The following is an 18,638-nucleotide window of genomic DNA, read 5'->3' as shown; positions in this document are numbered from 1 at the left end:
TCAATATAAGGGTAAACCTCCTTTCTTCTAACCTCAAATCATGGCCGCATGTCCTCCTTTGATGTGTTTGTACAATACAAACATATTTCCTATTAAGAGTCTCTCCTCCAGATTGAATAACTGTAATCTGTGTCATCAGTCCTCATAGCTGAGGACCTCCAGGTATCATCAGCAATCACCTGAATTAGGTTCTTAAAGCTAACATCTATATGTTAAAAAAACAAATTAAATGGCATTGGACCCAAAACAGAACCCTGGGGCCCACCATTCAGAGAATGAGTTATTTATCGCTATTCTCTGGACCTGTGTATGTAACCAGTTTCATATCCATAAACCTACAATTTATTTACAATTAAATCAACTCCAACATACTTTATTCTATAGAAGAAATGTTTATGAGATACAAAATCTAGATAAACACCACCCACTGGACTTCCACCATCCAATTTCTTACTTCTTTTCTCACAGAATGATAACAGGTTGGTCTAAGAAGAACATAGTTACATAGTTTGTGAGGTTGAAAAAATACATCAGTCCATCCAGTTCAACCAATGATGTGTGTGTGTTTTTGCTGTTAACCGTACATTGAATACTCCTGTATGTTGTGGTCTTTAAGGTGCCCATCTAATAGTTTTTTTAAACTATCGATGCTCCCTGCTGATACGACTGCTTGTAGAAGAGAATTCCACATCCTTACTGCTCTGACAGTGAAGAACCCCTTACGTATTTTAAGGTTAAACCGTTTTTCCTCTAGTTTTAGTGAGTGGCTACATGTCTTGTTGTATTCCCTTTCTCTAAAAAGTTTGTTCCTTATGCTAGGGTCGCCAGTACAGTATTTGCACATTGATATAATTTCCCCCTCAATCGTCTCTTCTCCAGAGAGAATAATTTCAGTGCTTGTAGTCTTTCCTCATAGCTGATGCCCTCCATTCCCCTAATTATTTTTGTTGCCCTTCTCTGGACTCTCTCCAGTTTCAGCACATTCTTCCTGAGGACCGGTGCCCAGAACTGGACAGCATACTCCAGATGTGGCCGGACAAGAGTCTTGTAGAGTGGGAGAATAATCTCTTTATTTCTGGAGTGAATCCCCTTCTTTTTACATGCCAGTATTCTGTTGACTTTGCTTGCAGCGGCTTGGCATTGCATGGCAGGTCCTTTTCCATCCTAGACTCACCCGGAGGTTTCCCCCCCAGTGAGTAGCTTGCTTTCGTGTTTCTGACGCCCAAGTGCATTACTTTACATTTTTCAACATTAAACCTCATCTGCCATGTAGTTGCCCACCCCATTACTTTGTTCAGGTCCGCTTGTAAGGTTTCCACATCCAGAATAGAAGATATTGGCATGCTTAATTTAGTATCATCCACAAATACTGAGATTGTACTAGATGTTTTATAATCCTATGTTGCAAGTCACTTATACTTTTGCCATAAACAAATTTCTGTATGGAGTCTCTTCGTATTCTCTTAAATACCTTACATACTATTAGTGTTAGACTGACTGGTCTGTAGTTTCCTGGCATGCATCTCCATATCCCCCATGGCAATGCCAAACTCCCCATGTCCTTTCACAATGTCTTGCCTTTTAGTCTTAAAAATGGACTGAATTGATTGAAAGATCCTTTTCCCATTGTCTTCAGATAGGAGTTCAGATTAGCATTCAAAACTTAAAGGAACTGGTCCCAGGAATGTTTGATCTCTGTGAGATCTCTGATGTTTACCAAGGTCTGATTTCTGTTTATAACATTTTCCGCACTTGGAGCAGGAATATGGCTTCTCCCCAGTGTGAGATCTCTGATGTAAAACAAGTTTTGCTTTTCGTGAAAAACATTTCCCACACTCACAACAGGAAAATGGTTTCTCCTCTGTGTGACATCTCTGATGTTTATCAAGGTCTGTTTTTTCTAGAAAACATTTACTGCACTCAGGGCAAAAATACGGCTTCTCTCCTGTGTGCAATCTCTGATGTCTAACAAGAACTGACTTCACTGAAAAACATTTCCTGCACTCCGGGCAGGAATACGGCTTCTCACCTGTGTGTGATCTCTGATGTTTAACAAGATTTGATTTCAGTGAAAAACATTTCCCGCACTCAGGGCAGGAATAGGGCTTCTCACCGGTATGAGATGTCTGATGGTACACTAGATGTTTTTTCAATGTAAAACATTTCCCACATTCAGCACAGGAATAGGGCTTCTCTCCTGTATGAGATCTCTGATGAGTAACAAGGTCTGACTTCTGTGCAAAACATTTCCCACACTCAAGGCAGGAATATGGCTTTTCCCCTGTGTGAATCCTCTGATGAGTAATAAGAACTGATTTATGTAAAAAACATTTCCCACATTCAGGGCAGGGATAAGGCCTTTCCCCTGTGTGAGATTTCTGATGTCTAACAAGATGTGATTTCCGTTTAAAACATTTCCCACATTCAGCGCAGGAATACGGCTTCTCTCCTGTGTGAAATTTCCAATGATTAACATGGCCTGACTTCTGTGCAAAACATTTCCCACACTCAAGGCAGGAATATGGCTTTTCCCCTGTGTGAATCCTCTGATGAGTAACAAGGACTGATTTATGTAAAAAACATTTCCCACATTCAGGGCAGGGATAAGGCCTTTCCCCTGTGTGAGATTTCTGATGTCTAACAAGATGTGATTTCCGTGTAAAACATTTCCCACATTCAGAGCAGGAGTTTTGTTTCCTGACCTTGTGAGATCTGCAATGTATGACAAGTTCTGATTTACGAAGGAAACATTTCCCGCACTCAAGGCAGGAATACGGCTTCTCCCCTGTGTGAGATCTCTGATGTCTAACCAGATGTTTTTTCCATGTAAAACATTTCCCACATTCAGGGCAGGAATACGGCTTCACACCTGTGTGAGATCTCTGATGACTAACAAGGTCTGATTTCTGTGCAAAACATTTCCCACACTCAAGGCAGGAATACGGCTTCTCCCCTGTGTGAATCCTCTGATGGCTAACAAGGACAGATTTTTGTAAAAAACATTTCCCACATTCAGGGCAGGGATAGGGCCTCTCCCCTGTGTGAGATCTCTGATGTCTAACAAGATGTGATTTCCGTGTAAAACATTTTCCACATTCAGAGCAGGAGTTTTGTTTCTTGCCCATGTGAGATCTGCAATGTATGACAAGTTCTGATTTTTGAAAGAAACTTTTCCCGCACTCAGAACAGCAATGAAGTGTCTCACCTGTGTGAGATATCTGATGTACATTAAGACTTAATTCAGAGCTAAAACTTTCCCCACATTCAAGAAAGGAAAAATTCTCCTCCCCCTGAATTCCAGCACCATCCCTCACAGTACGAGGTTGCTCAAAGTCAGAGGGATTTGATGGTGTATTCACACTATGAAGTACTCCTTCTCCAAAATCTCTTGTGATGTTCTCATCTTCCATTTTACAACCTGCAGATAAAGTGAGACGATCCTTTGAGGGTTCCTCGATGGTGTGTCCTGGAAAAATATAAAAACATGATCAATACATACAAAAGGGTTAGTTCATTTAAATTTAAGAATCTATCTGGATCAGGTTGATTTAAATGAGTAGATGTTCTCTGTGGATGTCCCAGCCAGCTGTGATTTCCCCTCCTTAGTCAAAGGACCTTTGGTCCTCCTCCCAGATCACTTCTATGATTACACAGCCAGAAGAAAAGGAACCAATGGGGACTGGGAGGTGCATGCTCTTTACACAACCACAAGCCTAGATACCGGGTCAAGGGATCTGTGATAAACAAGCAATTCAAAGTTTAGCCTTCTAGAACAAGTGAAGGCCTAGACTTCTGGTGATAAGAACAGTTCACTATTATGTAATGTTCTGACTTCTATTGAACTGCATGAGGTTATTATTGTTTTGTAGTATGCTGACTTCTGGTGGCAGTTTTGTGCCATTATAACTTGCATACTATACAGTATAATTTTGGTTTCTCTCTCTATCCTCACCTCTTGTTTAGTGCTTATTAGTTCAGTCCTAGCTAGACTCTTGCCATTTATTATAGGTTCCCTCAGTAAGTGTTAGTACTTCACACAGACAGGGCTTAGAGCTTGGGGCTAAGTCAACGTCGGTTAATATTTCAAAACACTGGAAAAACATCAGAATGAGCATCATTGACTATTGTCAGCTGGTTATTGGCTGATATCACTCAGTCTTAGACCAATCAGTGTGCAGTAACAGAGCAGAGATAACAGAAGAATATATTATGGCTCACCTGTACTGATCTCTGTAGGAGTGTCCTCCTCTTTGAATGTCCTCGTCATTCCAGCCTCCTCCATATATTGCTGATCATCCCTCACATACGTCTCTTCTACTTCACCCTCAACTTTCATGTTCATCAGATCTTCACCCTAAACCAACAGAATGGCAGAAAATAACATCTGTAAAATAGAAGTATTTATGATGTGAGATCACATAGAAAATATCATCTTGTAGAGTCCACTCATCGTCTCCACATGTCAGAGTGTTCAATCACTTTATGTTCCAGACCCTCAACTCCACCAACCTGATGATGGTGAGGGATGGTGTGACCTTCCTGTGTGGAATCCCAGGAATACAGAGGACGGGGACATTTCTCTGCTGGGTTTCTGTCTCTTGATGACTCCACCATAGTGTCCTGGTACAGATCTTTGTGTCCTTTTAGAAACTCTGACTCCTCCATCACCCCATTCTCATCATCCTCCTCTTTTATCTCTTCTTTAATATCAACTTTAGAATCTCTCAGGTCTCCACTCTGAATATATAATAAAAATGACATCAATTGTAACAATGCAGATAATGTAGAGATCCTAATGATACTATCAGTGATTGTTCCTCATCTACCTGATGATGGTGAGGGATGGTGTGACCTTCCTGTGTGGAATCCCGGGAATACAGAGGATGGGGACATCTCTCTGGTGGGTTCCCATTACTGGATCCATCTGTAGGAAACACACACACTGACTGAATACATTGTTTCTATGTGTTTATCAGATGATGGAGGATCTAGGTGGACCCTCCGTACTGCTCTCTCCTTTACAATAAAGTCTCCTCTTACCCGGTGATGTGAGGGGCAGCTGATTGTCCATCATGACGTCCTTGTAGAGAACCTTGTGTCCTTCTAAATACTCCCACTCCTCCATGGAGAAATAGACAGTGACATCCTGACACCTTATAGGAACCTGACACACACAATGATACAGTCACCATCCAGACACATCCCTTGTCTGTTACTGGATAATGTCCCAGAATTCCCAGCACCGCTCACCTCTCCTGTCAGCAGCTCCATCATCTTCTTGGTGACTTCTAGAATCCTCTTATTGCCATTTAACTCAGGTGTTAGGGAGTGAGGTGGGGACACTGTAATAGTCTTAAAAAAAAAAAAAGAAAAAAAAACAGTAATATTGTGTCACATTCCCAGAATCCTCCTCACCTCCCCGATCAGGTCTGTGTTTTATTAATAGAGATAAGAGTAATGTCATGTGACCTCATAGAATCCTCCTCATCTCTCTGGTCAGGTCTGTGCTTTATTAATAGAGATAAGAGTGATGTCTTTCGACCAATACAAGGAGGCAAATAAGAAGTGTAAACACGAAATCAAGATGGCTAAAATAGACTTTGAGAGACAAATAGCGGAGGATAGTAAAAAAACCCAAAGAAATTCTTTAAGTATATCAACAGCAAAAAAACTGGGGCAGAGCATATTGCACACATAATTAACGATAATGGGAGGATGGTTACAGAGGACACTGAAAAAGCAACCGTGCTGAATGCTTTTTTCTTGTCAGTATTTACACAGGAAACAGAGGGGTACACTGACCATGACGGTATGGTTAGTAGTAATACACAGGACTTGCCACTATGGCTAACAGAGGGTGAAATCAGGGAAAGGCTGGACAAACTTAACACAAACAAATCACCAGGCCCGGATGGCGTACATCCGAGAGTACTCAAGGAACTCAGTAAGGTTATATCCAGACCACTGTTCCTGATCTTTGCGGACAGTCAGTCTGACATCAGTAGTATGTAAACTTCTGGAGGGGATGATAAGGGACTATATCGTAGAATATGCTAAAGACAACAGCATCATCAGTAGTAACCAGCACGGGTTTACAAATGGGCGTTCTTGTCAAACCAATCTCTTAACATTCTACGCGGAGGTGAGCTGTGAGCTAGATAGGGGCAGACCAGTGGATGTGGTGTACCTAGATTTCGCTAAGGCGTTTGATACAGTTCCCCACAAGCGCTTAATTTATAAAATAAGGTCTGCAGGTATCGACAGCAGGGTTTGCTCTTGGATACGGAACTGGCTAAAAGGGCGTATCCAAAGGGTGGTAATAAACAGCGCATACTCAGACTGGTCTGAGGTAGTAAGAGGGGTCCCCCAAGGCTCAGTCCTAGGACCAACCTTGTTCAATTTATTCATAAATAGCATTGAGGATGGGATCAGTAGTTCGATATCAGTTTTTGCTGATGACACAAAATTAGGCAGGGCAATAACAGCACAGCATGAAGCAGATATCCTACAGAATGACCTGGACAAAATAACAGAGTGGGCAACGACTTGGCAAATGAGGTTTAACGTAGAGAAGTGTAAGGTTTTGCACTTGGGGACTAGAAACATTAAAGCACAATACAAGTTAGGAGGGGAACCCTTGGGGGAATCAAAAATGATCTGGGAGTCTTGGTTGATGATAGACTAGGCAACAGCTTGCAATGTCAAGCGGCGGCTACCAAGGCTAGCAGAATATTAGCATGCATAAAGAAAGGGATGTTTTCCAGAGATAAGACTATAATCCTTCCACTTTATAAAACTCTGGTCCGACCGCATCTGGAGTATTCTGTCCAGTTCTGGTCGCCAGTCCTCAGAAGGGATGTGTTGGAGCTGGAGAGAGTACAGAGAAGGGCAACTAAACTAATTAGGGGACTGGAGGACCTTGATTATGAAGAGCATCTCCAATCGCTTGATTTATTCTCCCTGGAGAAGAGATGCCTGAGGGGGGACATGATAGCAATTTTTAAATATCTCAATGGGGATCTCAGCTTAGAAAAAAAGCTGTTCAGTCGAAGGGATTGCATGAGGACTCGGGGGCATACAATGCGATTAGAGGAGAAGCGTTTTAACCTCAGGCAACGTGGGGGGTTCTTTACTGTTAGGGCTACAAGATTGTGGAATTCTCTACCACAAGAAGTGGTTTCTGCGGGTAGTATGGTGGCTTTTAAAAGACTATTAGACGTACATCTCAAAGAACAGAACATTCAGGGGTATGAGAGATGATTACAGCCACACACGCCTGCACAGGTAGCACTGGATGGACTATTGTCTTTATTCAACCTCACCTACTGTCATGTCTCCATCATTATATTGTCATGTTATTCTTATGAGAGTTTTTCACAATGTGTAATTTACTGTGTAACCTACTGTTCATGTTGTACCAGCGCCATCTAGTGGCCATTCACATATTACATATTGGAACAATTTTTGTCCCAGCCCAGCTACCATAGCTTTCACCTATGAACTTTGGTGACATCATCTTCCCTCCATATCTTGTTTTCTACAGGAAATTCAGCTAGAGGAAACACAGCTAGTTGCATCCTCCCTCATCTTAGTTTATGGCGGCATCGCTGGTGTGTATACTCTTATGGATGCTTAACATTATCATCCTGTATCTATGTCTTGTGTAACTTACATCTTGTGCACATTTCTTGTATTTGCATTGCTATGTACAGTAATGTCTTATATGCATTGCCACATGTCAGTATACATTAGTAAGTGTATTCTCTTTTCTGTTCCACAGTTTTACCACTCTAATTTCACGTATTTCCTTGCAATAAAAGTTGAAGTTGGACCTTGCTCCTTTGTCAATGCATTGAAGGAAATCAGGGTTATACTGCCTGTCAATCTATGTACCCTCACACATAGGGAGGACAGAACAGTAAAACAGCGACCTCCTAACAAGCTAGAGACACAGTGAAGCTGCAGATTCTGCACAAGCTGATGCAAGACGCTGTGACCTCTCACAAGCTGCAGTGAAACAGCAACCGAGTACAGGTTGGACCACGTGATACTGAACCCCACACAGTGCAAGTGTGCAAACCTGCTACCATGTCAACAAGCAAGTCTGATCCATTGGAGACAAGGTCCCACACCTCAGCCAGTTCCAGAAGCTCAAAGAGGTCAGTGAGCAGCTCCACTATTGCCATTGCACGCGCAAAGGCTGAAGCCGCCAAAATGCGAGCAACATTTGCTGAACAAGAGAGACAATTGAAAATAGAGAAAGCACGCATGGAAGCAGTCCTAGCTGAACAACAGGCAACATTGGAAAAGCTAGAAGTGGAGAAGGAAGCTGCAGCCGCTATCGCAGAAGCAGAAGCTTTAGAGGAAGCAGCAAACTCCACAAGTGATAGACTCAGCAACATGCTTGGGCCTGAACCTGGCCATCCTGATAACATGAAACGCACTACAGACTACATACTGCAGCACTCTAAGTCAGGTGACAGTCTGCATTTAGGACCAGGAGCAGAGTCAACCCCTGCTAAAGAGCAGCAGAATTCTCACACACGGCAAGCAACTTCTGCTGACCATTCTCCTCATGTTAAGCAAGAGAGCAATTTTGCATACCATCATCCCTCAGTGCAACCTGAAGTAGATGGTGACTATTACAGCAACAAGTTGACACCAAAAAGCTATACCAGCCCGCCGGGACCTTTACACCACAGCTTACCTCCAGGTCCATCAAACAGAGATGAAGGTATGTCAGACTTCCTTAAATTCTTTGCCCGACGTGAGCTAATAACCAAGGGGCTCTCCAAGTTTAATGACAGACCTGAAGGCTATAGATCATGGCGATCATCATTCAAGAATACGATCAGAGATCTAGATCTGTCTGCAAGTGAAGAAGTTGATCTTCTAGTCAAGTGGCTAGGAAATGAGTCAGTGGAACATGCAAAGCGGATTAGAGACATTAACATTAACTATCCAGTCAGAGGGCTGAACGCCATATGGGAGAGACTTGAAGAGTGTTATGGCTCACCAGAAGTAATAGAGAACGCACTATTCCAAAGAATTCAAGATTTTCCCAAAATTCATAACAAAGGTTATCAAAAGCTTAGAGAACTAAACGATCTGCTGATGGAACTCCAAGTTGCCAAGGACGAAGGAGACTTGCAAGGTCTAGCATACTTAGATACGGCGCGTGGTGTCAACCCCATTGTACAAAAACTACCTATTAGTCTACAAGAGAAGTGGATCGCTCAAGGCTCCAAGTACAAACAGCAGTACAATGTCCAATTTCCTCCATTTTCATTCTTTGTGGACTTTGTGCACCAACAAGCAAAGACCAGAAATGATCCTAGCTTTGACTTCTCAATGTTTGACACCGCATACCCTAAACTAGGTAAACCTGTCTCACCTCGCAACCTGAAAGGTACACCTGTTGCAGTACACAAAACCAGTGTATCTCTTAAAGACTCCTCAATCAAAACTTACAGTACTACAGAGACTGAGAAGGTCCCAACAAAAGACCTGCACAGAGAGTGCCCTCTACATAAGAAACCACACTCATTGCTGAAATGCAGAGGATTTAGAGGAAAACCTCTCAGGGAACGCAAAACCTTCCTCAAGGAAAACCATATTTGCTACAGGTGTTGCGCATCTACCTCTCATCTCGCAAAAGACTGTACAGAGAACATTAAATGCTCAGAATGTGACAGTGGAGAGCATATTACAGCTTTACACCCTGGGCCACCTCCATGGACTCTCACACCTTCAGACCAGGCTGCAGAGCACGGCGAGGAGGAGAGAGATACAAAACCTCCTGAAGTGACACCCCAGTGCACCCAAGTCTGTGGAGAAGGTCTTAGTAACAAATCATGCTCTAAGATTTGTCTGGTTACAGTGTACCCCATTGGTCACAAAGAGAAAGCCATAAGGTTGTATGCCATCCTTGATGATCAAAGCAATAGATCTCTTGCTAGCTCAGCTTTCTTTGATATCTTCAGTATTAAAGGACATAACTCTTCATACTCACTTAAAACTTGCACAGGTGTGAGTGAAGAAAAAGGCAGAAGAGCTACTGGTTACCAAATCGAATCCGTAAATGGGGAAGCATCCTTGCCTCTGCCTACCCTGATCGAATGTAACCAGATTCCAAACAATAGAGAAGAGATTCCTACACCTGAGGCTGCATCGCATCATTGGCATCTGAAACCCATAGCTCATCTCATTCCTGCACTTGATCCAGAGGCTCAAATAATACTCCTGCTGGGAAGAGACATCATAAGAGTCCACAAGGTGAGAGAACAGATAAACGGTCCTCACAATTCTCCATATGCTCAGAAGCTGGACCTAGGGTGGGTCATTATAGGTGATGTCTGCTTAGGAAATGTCCACAAGCCAACCACTGTAAATTCTTTTTACACGCATACATTGGAAAATGGACGTCCATCCCTCTTTCAGCCTTGCCCTAACAAATTCCTTGTAAGAGAGAAGCCTGCAGGTATGCTATATTCGGACTTTACTGAAATCCAGAACCCTTCTTGTGGTGAAGACCTAGACCACTTAGGATGCACAGTGTTCCAGAGGACAAAAGAAGATCACAAGATAGCTCCCTCCTTTGAAGATGAGACCTTTTTAAAAATAATGGAACAAGGAATTTTCAAGGATGAAACAAACACCTGGGTTGCACCACTTCCATTCAAAACTCGGAGACGCTGTCTCCCTAACAACAGGGATCAGGCCTTAAAACGCTTCTGTTCACTTAGACGCAATTTCCAGAAAAGACCAGAGATGATGGAACATTTCTTCTTATTTATGGGCAAGATATTTGAAAACAACCATGCAGAGGTAGCTCCACCTCTGAAAGAAAAAGAAGAATGCTGGTATCTGCCAATCTTCGGTGTTTATCACCCTAAGAAGCCAGGTCAAATCCGAGTGGTGTTTGACTCCAGCTCACAATATCAGGGAGTCTCCCTCAACAATGTTCTTTTGACAGGACCAGACCTCAATAACTCTCTTCTAGGTGTCCTCATCAGATTCCGTAAAGAATCCATCGCTATAGTTGCTGACATACAACAAATGTTCTATTGTTTCCAAGTTACAGAGGAGCACAGAAACTTCTTGAGATTCTTCTGGTTCAGAGACAATGACCCCACCAAGGACATCATAGAGTACCGTATGAAGGTACACGTTTTTGGGAACAGCCCATCTCCTGCAGTCGCAATATATGGTCTCAGACTCTCTGCCCGAGAAGGTGAAAAAGACTATGGACAGGATGTTAAGAAGTTTGTTGAAAGGGACTTTTATGTTGATGATGGTCTAAAGTCACTTCCCTCACCAGAAGCTGCAATCAGCCTACTCAAGAGGACTCAGACTATGCTTTCATGTTCAAACCTCAGATTGCATAAGATAGCTTCAAACAGTAAAGTTGTTATGGAAGCTTTTCCTACTCAAGATCACGCCAGCGACTTGAAAGACCTAGACTTGGCTACAGACACAATACCCATGCAGCGCAGCCTGGGACTCAGCTGGGATCTCAAGTCTGACACCTTTACCTTTCAGGTCAACCAAGAGGAAAGGCCCTTCTCACGACGTGGTGTCTTATCCACAATCAACAGTCTATATGACCCACTTGGGTTTGCAGCACCTGTGATCATCCAAGGTAAGACTCTGCTCAGAGAGTTAACCACAGATACATGTGATTGGGATTCTCCACTTTCCTCAGAGAAAGAGGCACTATGGATAACATGGAGAGACTCTTTAAAGTCATTATCTAACCTACACATACCTAGGTCATATACCCACCTCTCTCCAGCAGAGGTTCAGTCTAGGCAACTGTTCATCTTTTGTGATGCTTCAGTAAAAGCAATTGCTGCTGTCGCTTACCTCAAAACAATAGTCAATAAAGGTCAAGTTCAAATTGGCTTTGTAATGGGCAAGGCGAAGCTGGCACCATGTCCTGAGCTCACCATACCAAGGTTGGAACTTTGTGCTGCTGTTCTGGCAGTAGAACTAGCAGAGCTTATTGTGTCAGAAATAGACATACAACTTGACAATACAGTGTTTCATACAGACAGCAAAGTAGTGTTGGGCTACATTTACAATGAGACTAGGAGATTCTACGTCTATGTACACAACAGAGTGCAAAGAATTAGGAGGTCAACACAGCCTACCCAGTGGCGCTATGTACCAACTGACCAAAACCCGGCAGATCATGCCACAAGAGCTGTTCCTGCAGCCCACCTCAAAGACTCTACCTGGCTCACAGGGCCAACATTCCTCTACAGACCAGTAGTGGACACTCTTGAGGAAGATACATTTGAGTTGTCAGAGCCGAATTCTGGTGCAGAGATTCGTCCTCACGTTTCTGTACTCACCACAACAGTTTCTAACAGACATCTTGGATCTGAACGATTCAACAAGTTTTCCACATGGAAATCGTTAAACAGAGCATTAGCTGGTTTGATCCACATAGCCAGATCTTTTAGAGCCACATCTACAAGATCAGAACATTGTAAAGGTTGGCATTACTGTCATAAAGCCTATACATTGGATGAACTCACACAGTCTAGAGACGCTATCATCCGGTGTATCCAACAAGAAATTTATGCTCAAGATCTTGAACACTTCCAAAAGCAAAAATGCGTTCCTAAAGACAGTTCCCTTAAGAGACTTGACCCATTTATAGATGATAATGGACTGTTGAGAGTTGGGGGACGGATTTCTAAGGCAAAACTTGAGAGTAAGGAATGTAACCCAATAATACTTCCAAACAGTCATATTGCATCGTTACTTGTGCAACACTACCATGAAAAGACCAAGCACCAGGGACGTTTGTTCACTGAAGGAGCTTTACGGACAGCTGGATTCTGGATAGTGGGAGCAAAAAGACTTGTGAGTAGTCTAATTTTCAAATGCATCACTTGCAAAAGACTACGTGGTATATTTCAGTCACAGAAAATGGCTAATCTTCCTGCCGACCGACTCAGTACAGACCCTCCCTTTACAAATGTTGGTCTTGATGTGTTTGGCCCTTGGTCTGTCACTACACGACACACCAGAGGAGGTCGTGCAAACAGCAAACGCTGGGCAGTCATATTCACCTGCATGAGTATTAGGGCTGTGCATATAGAAGTCATTGAGTCTTTGGACACATCCAGCTTCATAAATGCTCTCAGACGTTTCATTTCTATTCGAGGCCCGGTCAAACAAATCCGCTCTGACAGAGGCACTAATTTTGTGGGAGCCTGTAAGGAACTGCAGATCCCCTCAAACATCGACAGTGACCATGTAGAGAGATATCTTGCTGACCAAGACTGTAAATGGACATTCAATTCCCCACACTCCTCTCACATGGGAAGCTCTTGGGAGCGTATGATTGGTATAGCCCGCAGGATCCTTGATTCTATCTTTCTACAGCTGGGGACTTTGAAGCTTACCCATGAGTCTCTTACAACCTTTATGGCCGAAGTAGTGACGATCATGAATGCCAGACCTTTGACTTCAATATCCAGTGATCCAGAAGATCCTCTTTTACTCACTCCTTCTATTATCCTCACCCAAAAGGTTGGTACGGTTACAGCTCCCCCTGGTGAGTTTAGCACTAAAGATTTGTACAAGTGTCAGTGGAGACGAGTGCAAACTCTAGCGGATGCCTTCTGGGATAAATGGAGAAAACAATACATCCCTACTCTACAGTCCCGGAATAAATGGCAAACCAGTAAACCCAACATGAAGGTTGGTAATGTTGTTCTTGTAAAAGACTCTCAGTCAAAAAGAAATGACTGGCCTTTGGGACTGATAACCAAAGTATTTCCAAGTGAAGATGGAAGAGTCAGGAAGGTGGAAGTGAAAGTCTGCAGGCAAAATGAGCCTAAACTCTTCCAGAGACCTGTTACTGAACTGATTTTGTTACTCTCTCCAGAGAATAGTTAATGTGGTATCCTTGGGATACCAAGCGGGGAGTGTCATGTCTCCATCATTATATTGTCATGTTATTCTTATGAGAGTTTTTCACAATGTGTAATTTACTGTGTAACCTACTGTTCATGTTGTACCAGCGCCATCTAGTGGCCATTCACATATTACATATTGGAACAATTTTTGTCCCAGCCCAGCTACCATAGCTTTCACCTATGAACTTTGGTGACATCATCTTCCCTCCATATCTTGTTTTCTACAGGAAATTCAGCTAGAGGAAACACAGCTAGTTGCATCCTCCCTCATCTTAGTTTATGGCGGCATCGCTGGTGTGTATACTCTTATGGATGCTTAACATTATCATCCTGTATCTATGTCTTGTGTAACTTACATCTTGTGCACATTTCTTGTATTTGCATTGCTATGTACAGTAATGTCTTATATGCATTGCCACATGTTAGTATACATTAGTAAGTGTATTCTCTTTTCTGTTCCACAGTTTTATCACTCTAATTTCACGTATTTCCTTGCAATAAAAGTTGAAGTTGGACCTTGCTCCTTTGTCAATGCATTGAAGGAAATCAGGGTTATACTGCCTGTCAATCTATGTACCCTCACACATAGGGAGGACAGAACACCTACTATGTAACTATGTAACTATGTGACCTCCCAGAATCCTCACCTCTCCAGTCAGCAGGTAGATGATCTCCAGGGTGAGGTTTAGTATCTTCTCAGTCATATGACTCTGGTCCTCCTCCATCCTCATTGGTGAAGTCATGTGATCTTTGCAGGTTTATCTCTAGACAAAAAGCAGAGAATTATTTGGACTGTATTGGTAGTACAATATTAGGATGGGGATGTAAGGGGTGAATAGGCGAGCTGCCCCTAGTGGGCTTTAGCACATGTGTAGAGAACTGCTTCGCTCTAGTGTTTGTATTTGTAGATAGCTGTTGCTTGGTAAATATCAGAGAGATATTTGTTTATAGAAAGTTACTTCCAATCCCTGCTAGCAGGATCAGAAACTCCAGATTGGAGGGCTGTGTTATGTTATAAAAGGGAACTTCCAGGAAAAAGAAATAGAATTGGACCACATGACCTTCCAAGCAAGAGCTGCCGCTGTATTTCATCCAGACTAGAAGCATAGATTATTCGGCAAGTGTTCCTGTGCTCTAATAGTTTAATTGTTGGAACTTATGTGTGTATCTGAAGTCTGGTGACAGAAGTGTCTGTGTAGTGGCCCTCTCTGGTCAGGGATTCTCCAGCTAGCGTTAGTTTGGGACTCAGTAAGTAGCATAGGATAGAGCCAGGTTAGACATCTGATGGGCTATATGTAACTAGAGGTTTGGTTGTGGGGCAGATTAGAAACTGTGAGGGGCTGGGAAGCAGAGTGGATAGGCTGACACTGACGTCCAATATCGTACTTTGGGGTATCTGATGTCAGTGGAGACATGTCCCCTGACATCCGATCCGTCAAATCTGGACGAATGGAATCGGATGAGAACGGACAGACGGTCCGTTCCCATCCGATTCCCCCATAGAGATGCATGGGGACCTGACAGCTGTGTCTCTGCACACAGGGCGGAGAACAGCTGTCATCCTCCGCTGAGATAAACGGAGTCCGTTTGACGGACTCCTAGTGTGAAAGGGCCCTTAAGGCCCGTACACACGTACCGATCGTCGGCCGAAAAGCTTCGGCCGACGACCGATCTGCCGATTGTAGGCTTGTTAGTATGATGCCTCCGACAGCCGACAGCGCACATTCGGCCGAAAAGAATCTGTCATGCAAGCATTAAAATTTTTGTATGCCGACACCAGAACGGCCGATTGTTCGCCAGTCAGTACAGAATTTGGCCGACAGACCGCATATTTGCAAGACTGGGCATGCTCAGAAAAGAAAAAACACAGGGAAAGTTAACCATTACATGACATCACTTCTGCAGTCGGCGGACAAAATTCTTGTGTAGTCTTTTGCACTTTTCAACAGACACCGACAGCCCTGGACAAAAGACGGCCGATCGTTCGGCTGACGATCGGTACGTGTGTGTACGGGGCTTTAGTCTCTTAAGTCCTGTTGAAAACAGACACAAAATGTCTTCAATACTGGCTTATAATATTGCAATCAGTGGGCAGGATAGGCAGATCAATCTTCTGTGCTCAATTTTCAAAAAGTGCACCTTCACCGCACTTCAGTGACCCCCTTAGGTAGTGCTCACTAACCAACAGGTATCTGTAAGCTGCGCCTTTCACAGGAACCCTTGGGATTCAGTAATACTGCGTCTCCAAAGAACAAACCTTTTGCTCAGCACCACCACAACAAGGAGAAGATGGTCCACTTGTCACTGATCCTCCCAATACTTGCAATCAGACTCTCCAAGCAGAAAACTCCAGAATCATAGATGTGCCATGCAATTATAACAACCAGCAGACTGTTAGCTCTTGAGAAAGGAACACCATAGGTGACGGCTAAGCAAGCGTGATGTCTTTAATAACAGCCAAAACTGACGCGTTTTGCCATCGGTGACATCTTCCCAGGGGCAGGCCAAACGTCGGATACTAGCAGAAAACAGCTCTTTAAATAGCCCTTCCTATGATCCCTGAAAGCAGCTATATAATTAACCCTTCCTATGATCCCCAAAGGCAGCTCTTTAATTAGCCCTTCCTATGATCCTTGAAGGCAGCTATATATTTAACCCTTCCTATGATCCCCAAAGGCAGCTCTTTAAATAGCCCTTCCTATGATCCCTGAAAGCAGCTGTTTAATTAGCCCTTCCTATAATCCCCAAAGGCAGCTCTATAATTAGCCCTTCCTATGATCCCCGAGGGCAGCTATTTAATTAGCCCTCCCTATGATCCCCAAAAGCAGCTCTATAATTAGCTCTTCCCATGATCCCTAAAAGCAGCTGTTTAATTAGCCCTTCCTATGATCCCCAAAGGCAGCTCTTTAAATAGCCCTTCCTATGATCCCTAAAGCAGCTCTTTAAATAGCCCTTCCTATGATCCTGAAAGCAGCTCTTTAATAGCACTTCCTATGATCCCCAAAAGCAGCTCTTTAATTAGCCCTTCCTGTGATCCCCGAAGGCAGCTCTATAACTAGCCCTTCCTATGATCCCCGAAGGCAGCTCTATAACTAGCCCTTCCTATGATCCCCGAAGGCAGCTCTATAACTAGCCCTTCCTATGATCCCTGAAGGCAGCTCTTTAACTAGCCCTTCCTATGATCCCTGAAGGCAGCTCTGTAACTAGCCCTTCCTATAATCCCCAAAGGCAGCTCCATAATTAGCCCTTCCTATGATCCCCTAAAGCAGCTCTATAACTAGCTCTTCCTATGATCCCTGAAAGCAGCTCTTTAATTAGCCCTTCCTATGATCCCTGAAAGCAGCTCTTTAATTAGCCCTCCCTATAATCCCCAAAGGCAGCTCTATAATTAGCCCTTCCTATGATCCTGAAAGCAGCTCTATAATTAGCCCTTCCTATGATCCCCGAGGGCAGCTATTTAATTAGCCCTCCCTATGATCCCCAAAAGCAGCTCTTTAATTAGTCCTTCCTATGATCTCCAAAAGCAGCTCTATAATTAGCTCTTCCCATGATCCCTAAAAACAGCTGTTTAATTAGTCCTTCCTATGATCCCCAAAGGCAGCTCTTGAAATAGCCCTTCCTATGATCTCCAAAGGCAGCTCTTTAATTAGCCCTTCCTATTATCCCCAAAAGCAGCTCTACAATTAGCTCTTACCATGATCCCCAAAAGCAGCTCTTTAATTAGCTCTTACCATGATCCCCAAAAGCAGCTCTTTAATTAGCCATTCCTATGATCCCCTAAGGCAGTTCTTTAATTAGCCCTTCCGATGATCCCCTTTCCTGTTAAAAGCTTGCTGGGGGATGTAGGCTAAGGAAGTCTCAGGAGTCCAGGTATGGCTGCACACAGGACTACAACTGTAGTCACGATCCCTTGCATCTTGGCTCAGCATAAAATGCGAACGGTCTAAGTGCAACACTAGAGGGAGAAACTGAACAGTCTGCAGCTATGAAGGTAATGTCCACTGCATCCATGTTATTGTAGCCGGTACCAGGCCATATGAGCTTTCAAGGATCGCCTAAAGGAAAAGAGGGTAGGGACAAACTGGGGTAGGGAGTTTCAGAGTATGGAAGAAGTTCTGGAAAAGTCCTGGAGGCGAGCATGGGAGGAGGTAACAAGGGAGCTAGAGAGCAGGAGGTCTTGGGAGGAACGGAAAGGATGACCTGGGTTGGTAATGTAGCTGGGGGGCAGTGCTGTGGATGATTTTGTACATTGTGGTTAGCATTTTGACCTCACCCCTTTTGTTTTTCCTTTTTCCCCCTTAAAAGCCATACTAGACTCAAAGGGTCTGGTATGTAATTGTCACGTAACTTGTGGCAGAGACTGATGTGTAGAACAGTGTTTCTCAACCTTTTTTCAGTCAAGGCACCCTTTAAAATTCTGCACAATCTCGAGGCACCCCATTCTAAAATGTAAAAAAACTAAATTATAGTTTTACATAATGCAGCAATGTTTAACACCAACATAAAAGGTGAGTAAGCCTACAGCAGATTCACACTAATGGGGTGCTGGAAACCCCGTGATCCGTGCACGTTTCCTGCACTGCATTCAAATTGAACTACCCTTGCGATCTGCAGGGGGTGTCAGAGCAATCTTAACGATACCCCAAATTCAGGTCGCAAGCACAGTGTGTTTGCCCGCACTGGATCGCATGGTACAAAAGTACC

The 18,638-nt window shown here is 43.4% G+C and overlaps 1 protein-coding gene across 1 annotated transcript in view; it reads right to left on the bottom strand.

Moving 5' to 3' along the window:
- The window catches only part of LOC309550683 (uncharacterized protein), a 3,164,715-nt gene that overhangs the window by 2,699,271 nt on the left and 446,806 nt on the right, over window positions 1-18,638 (bottom strand). Inside the window, exons 7-8 of the mRNA XM_082251018.1 lie at window positions 4,480-4,737; window positions 4,219-4,354 (exon numbers count right to left, since the gene is read on the bottom strand). Of these exons, the coding sequence (XP_082107144.1) occupies window positions 4,219-4,354; window positions 4,480-4,737 (394 nt within the window). The remainder of the gene's footprint in view (window positions 1-4,218; window positions 4,355-4,479; window positions 4,738-18,638) is intronic.

This window comes from Pelophylax lessonae (assembly GCF_965119305.1).
Source record: "Pelophylax lessonae genome assembly, chromosome: 3".
In the NCBI taxonomy this organism is placed as follows: domain Eukaryota; kingdom Metazoa; phylum Chordata; class Amphibia; order Anura; family Ranidae; genus Pelophylax; species Pelophylax lessonae.
This window is presented reverse-complemented; position numbering and strand designations above follow the sequence as displayed.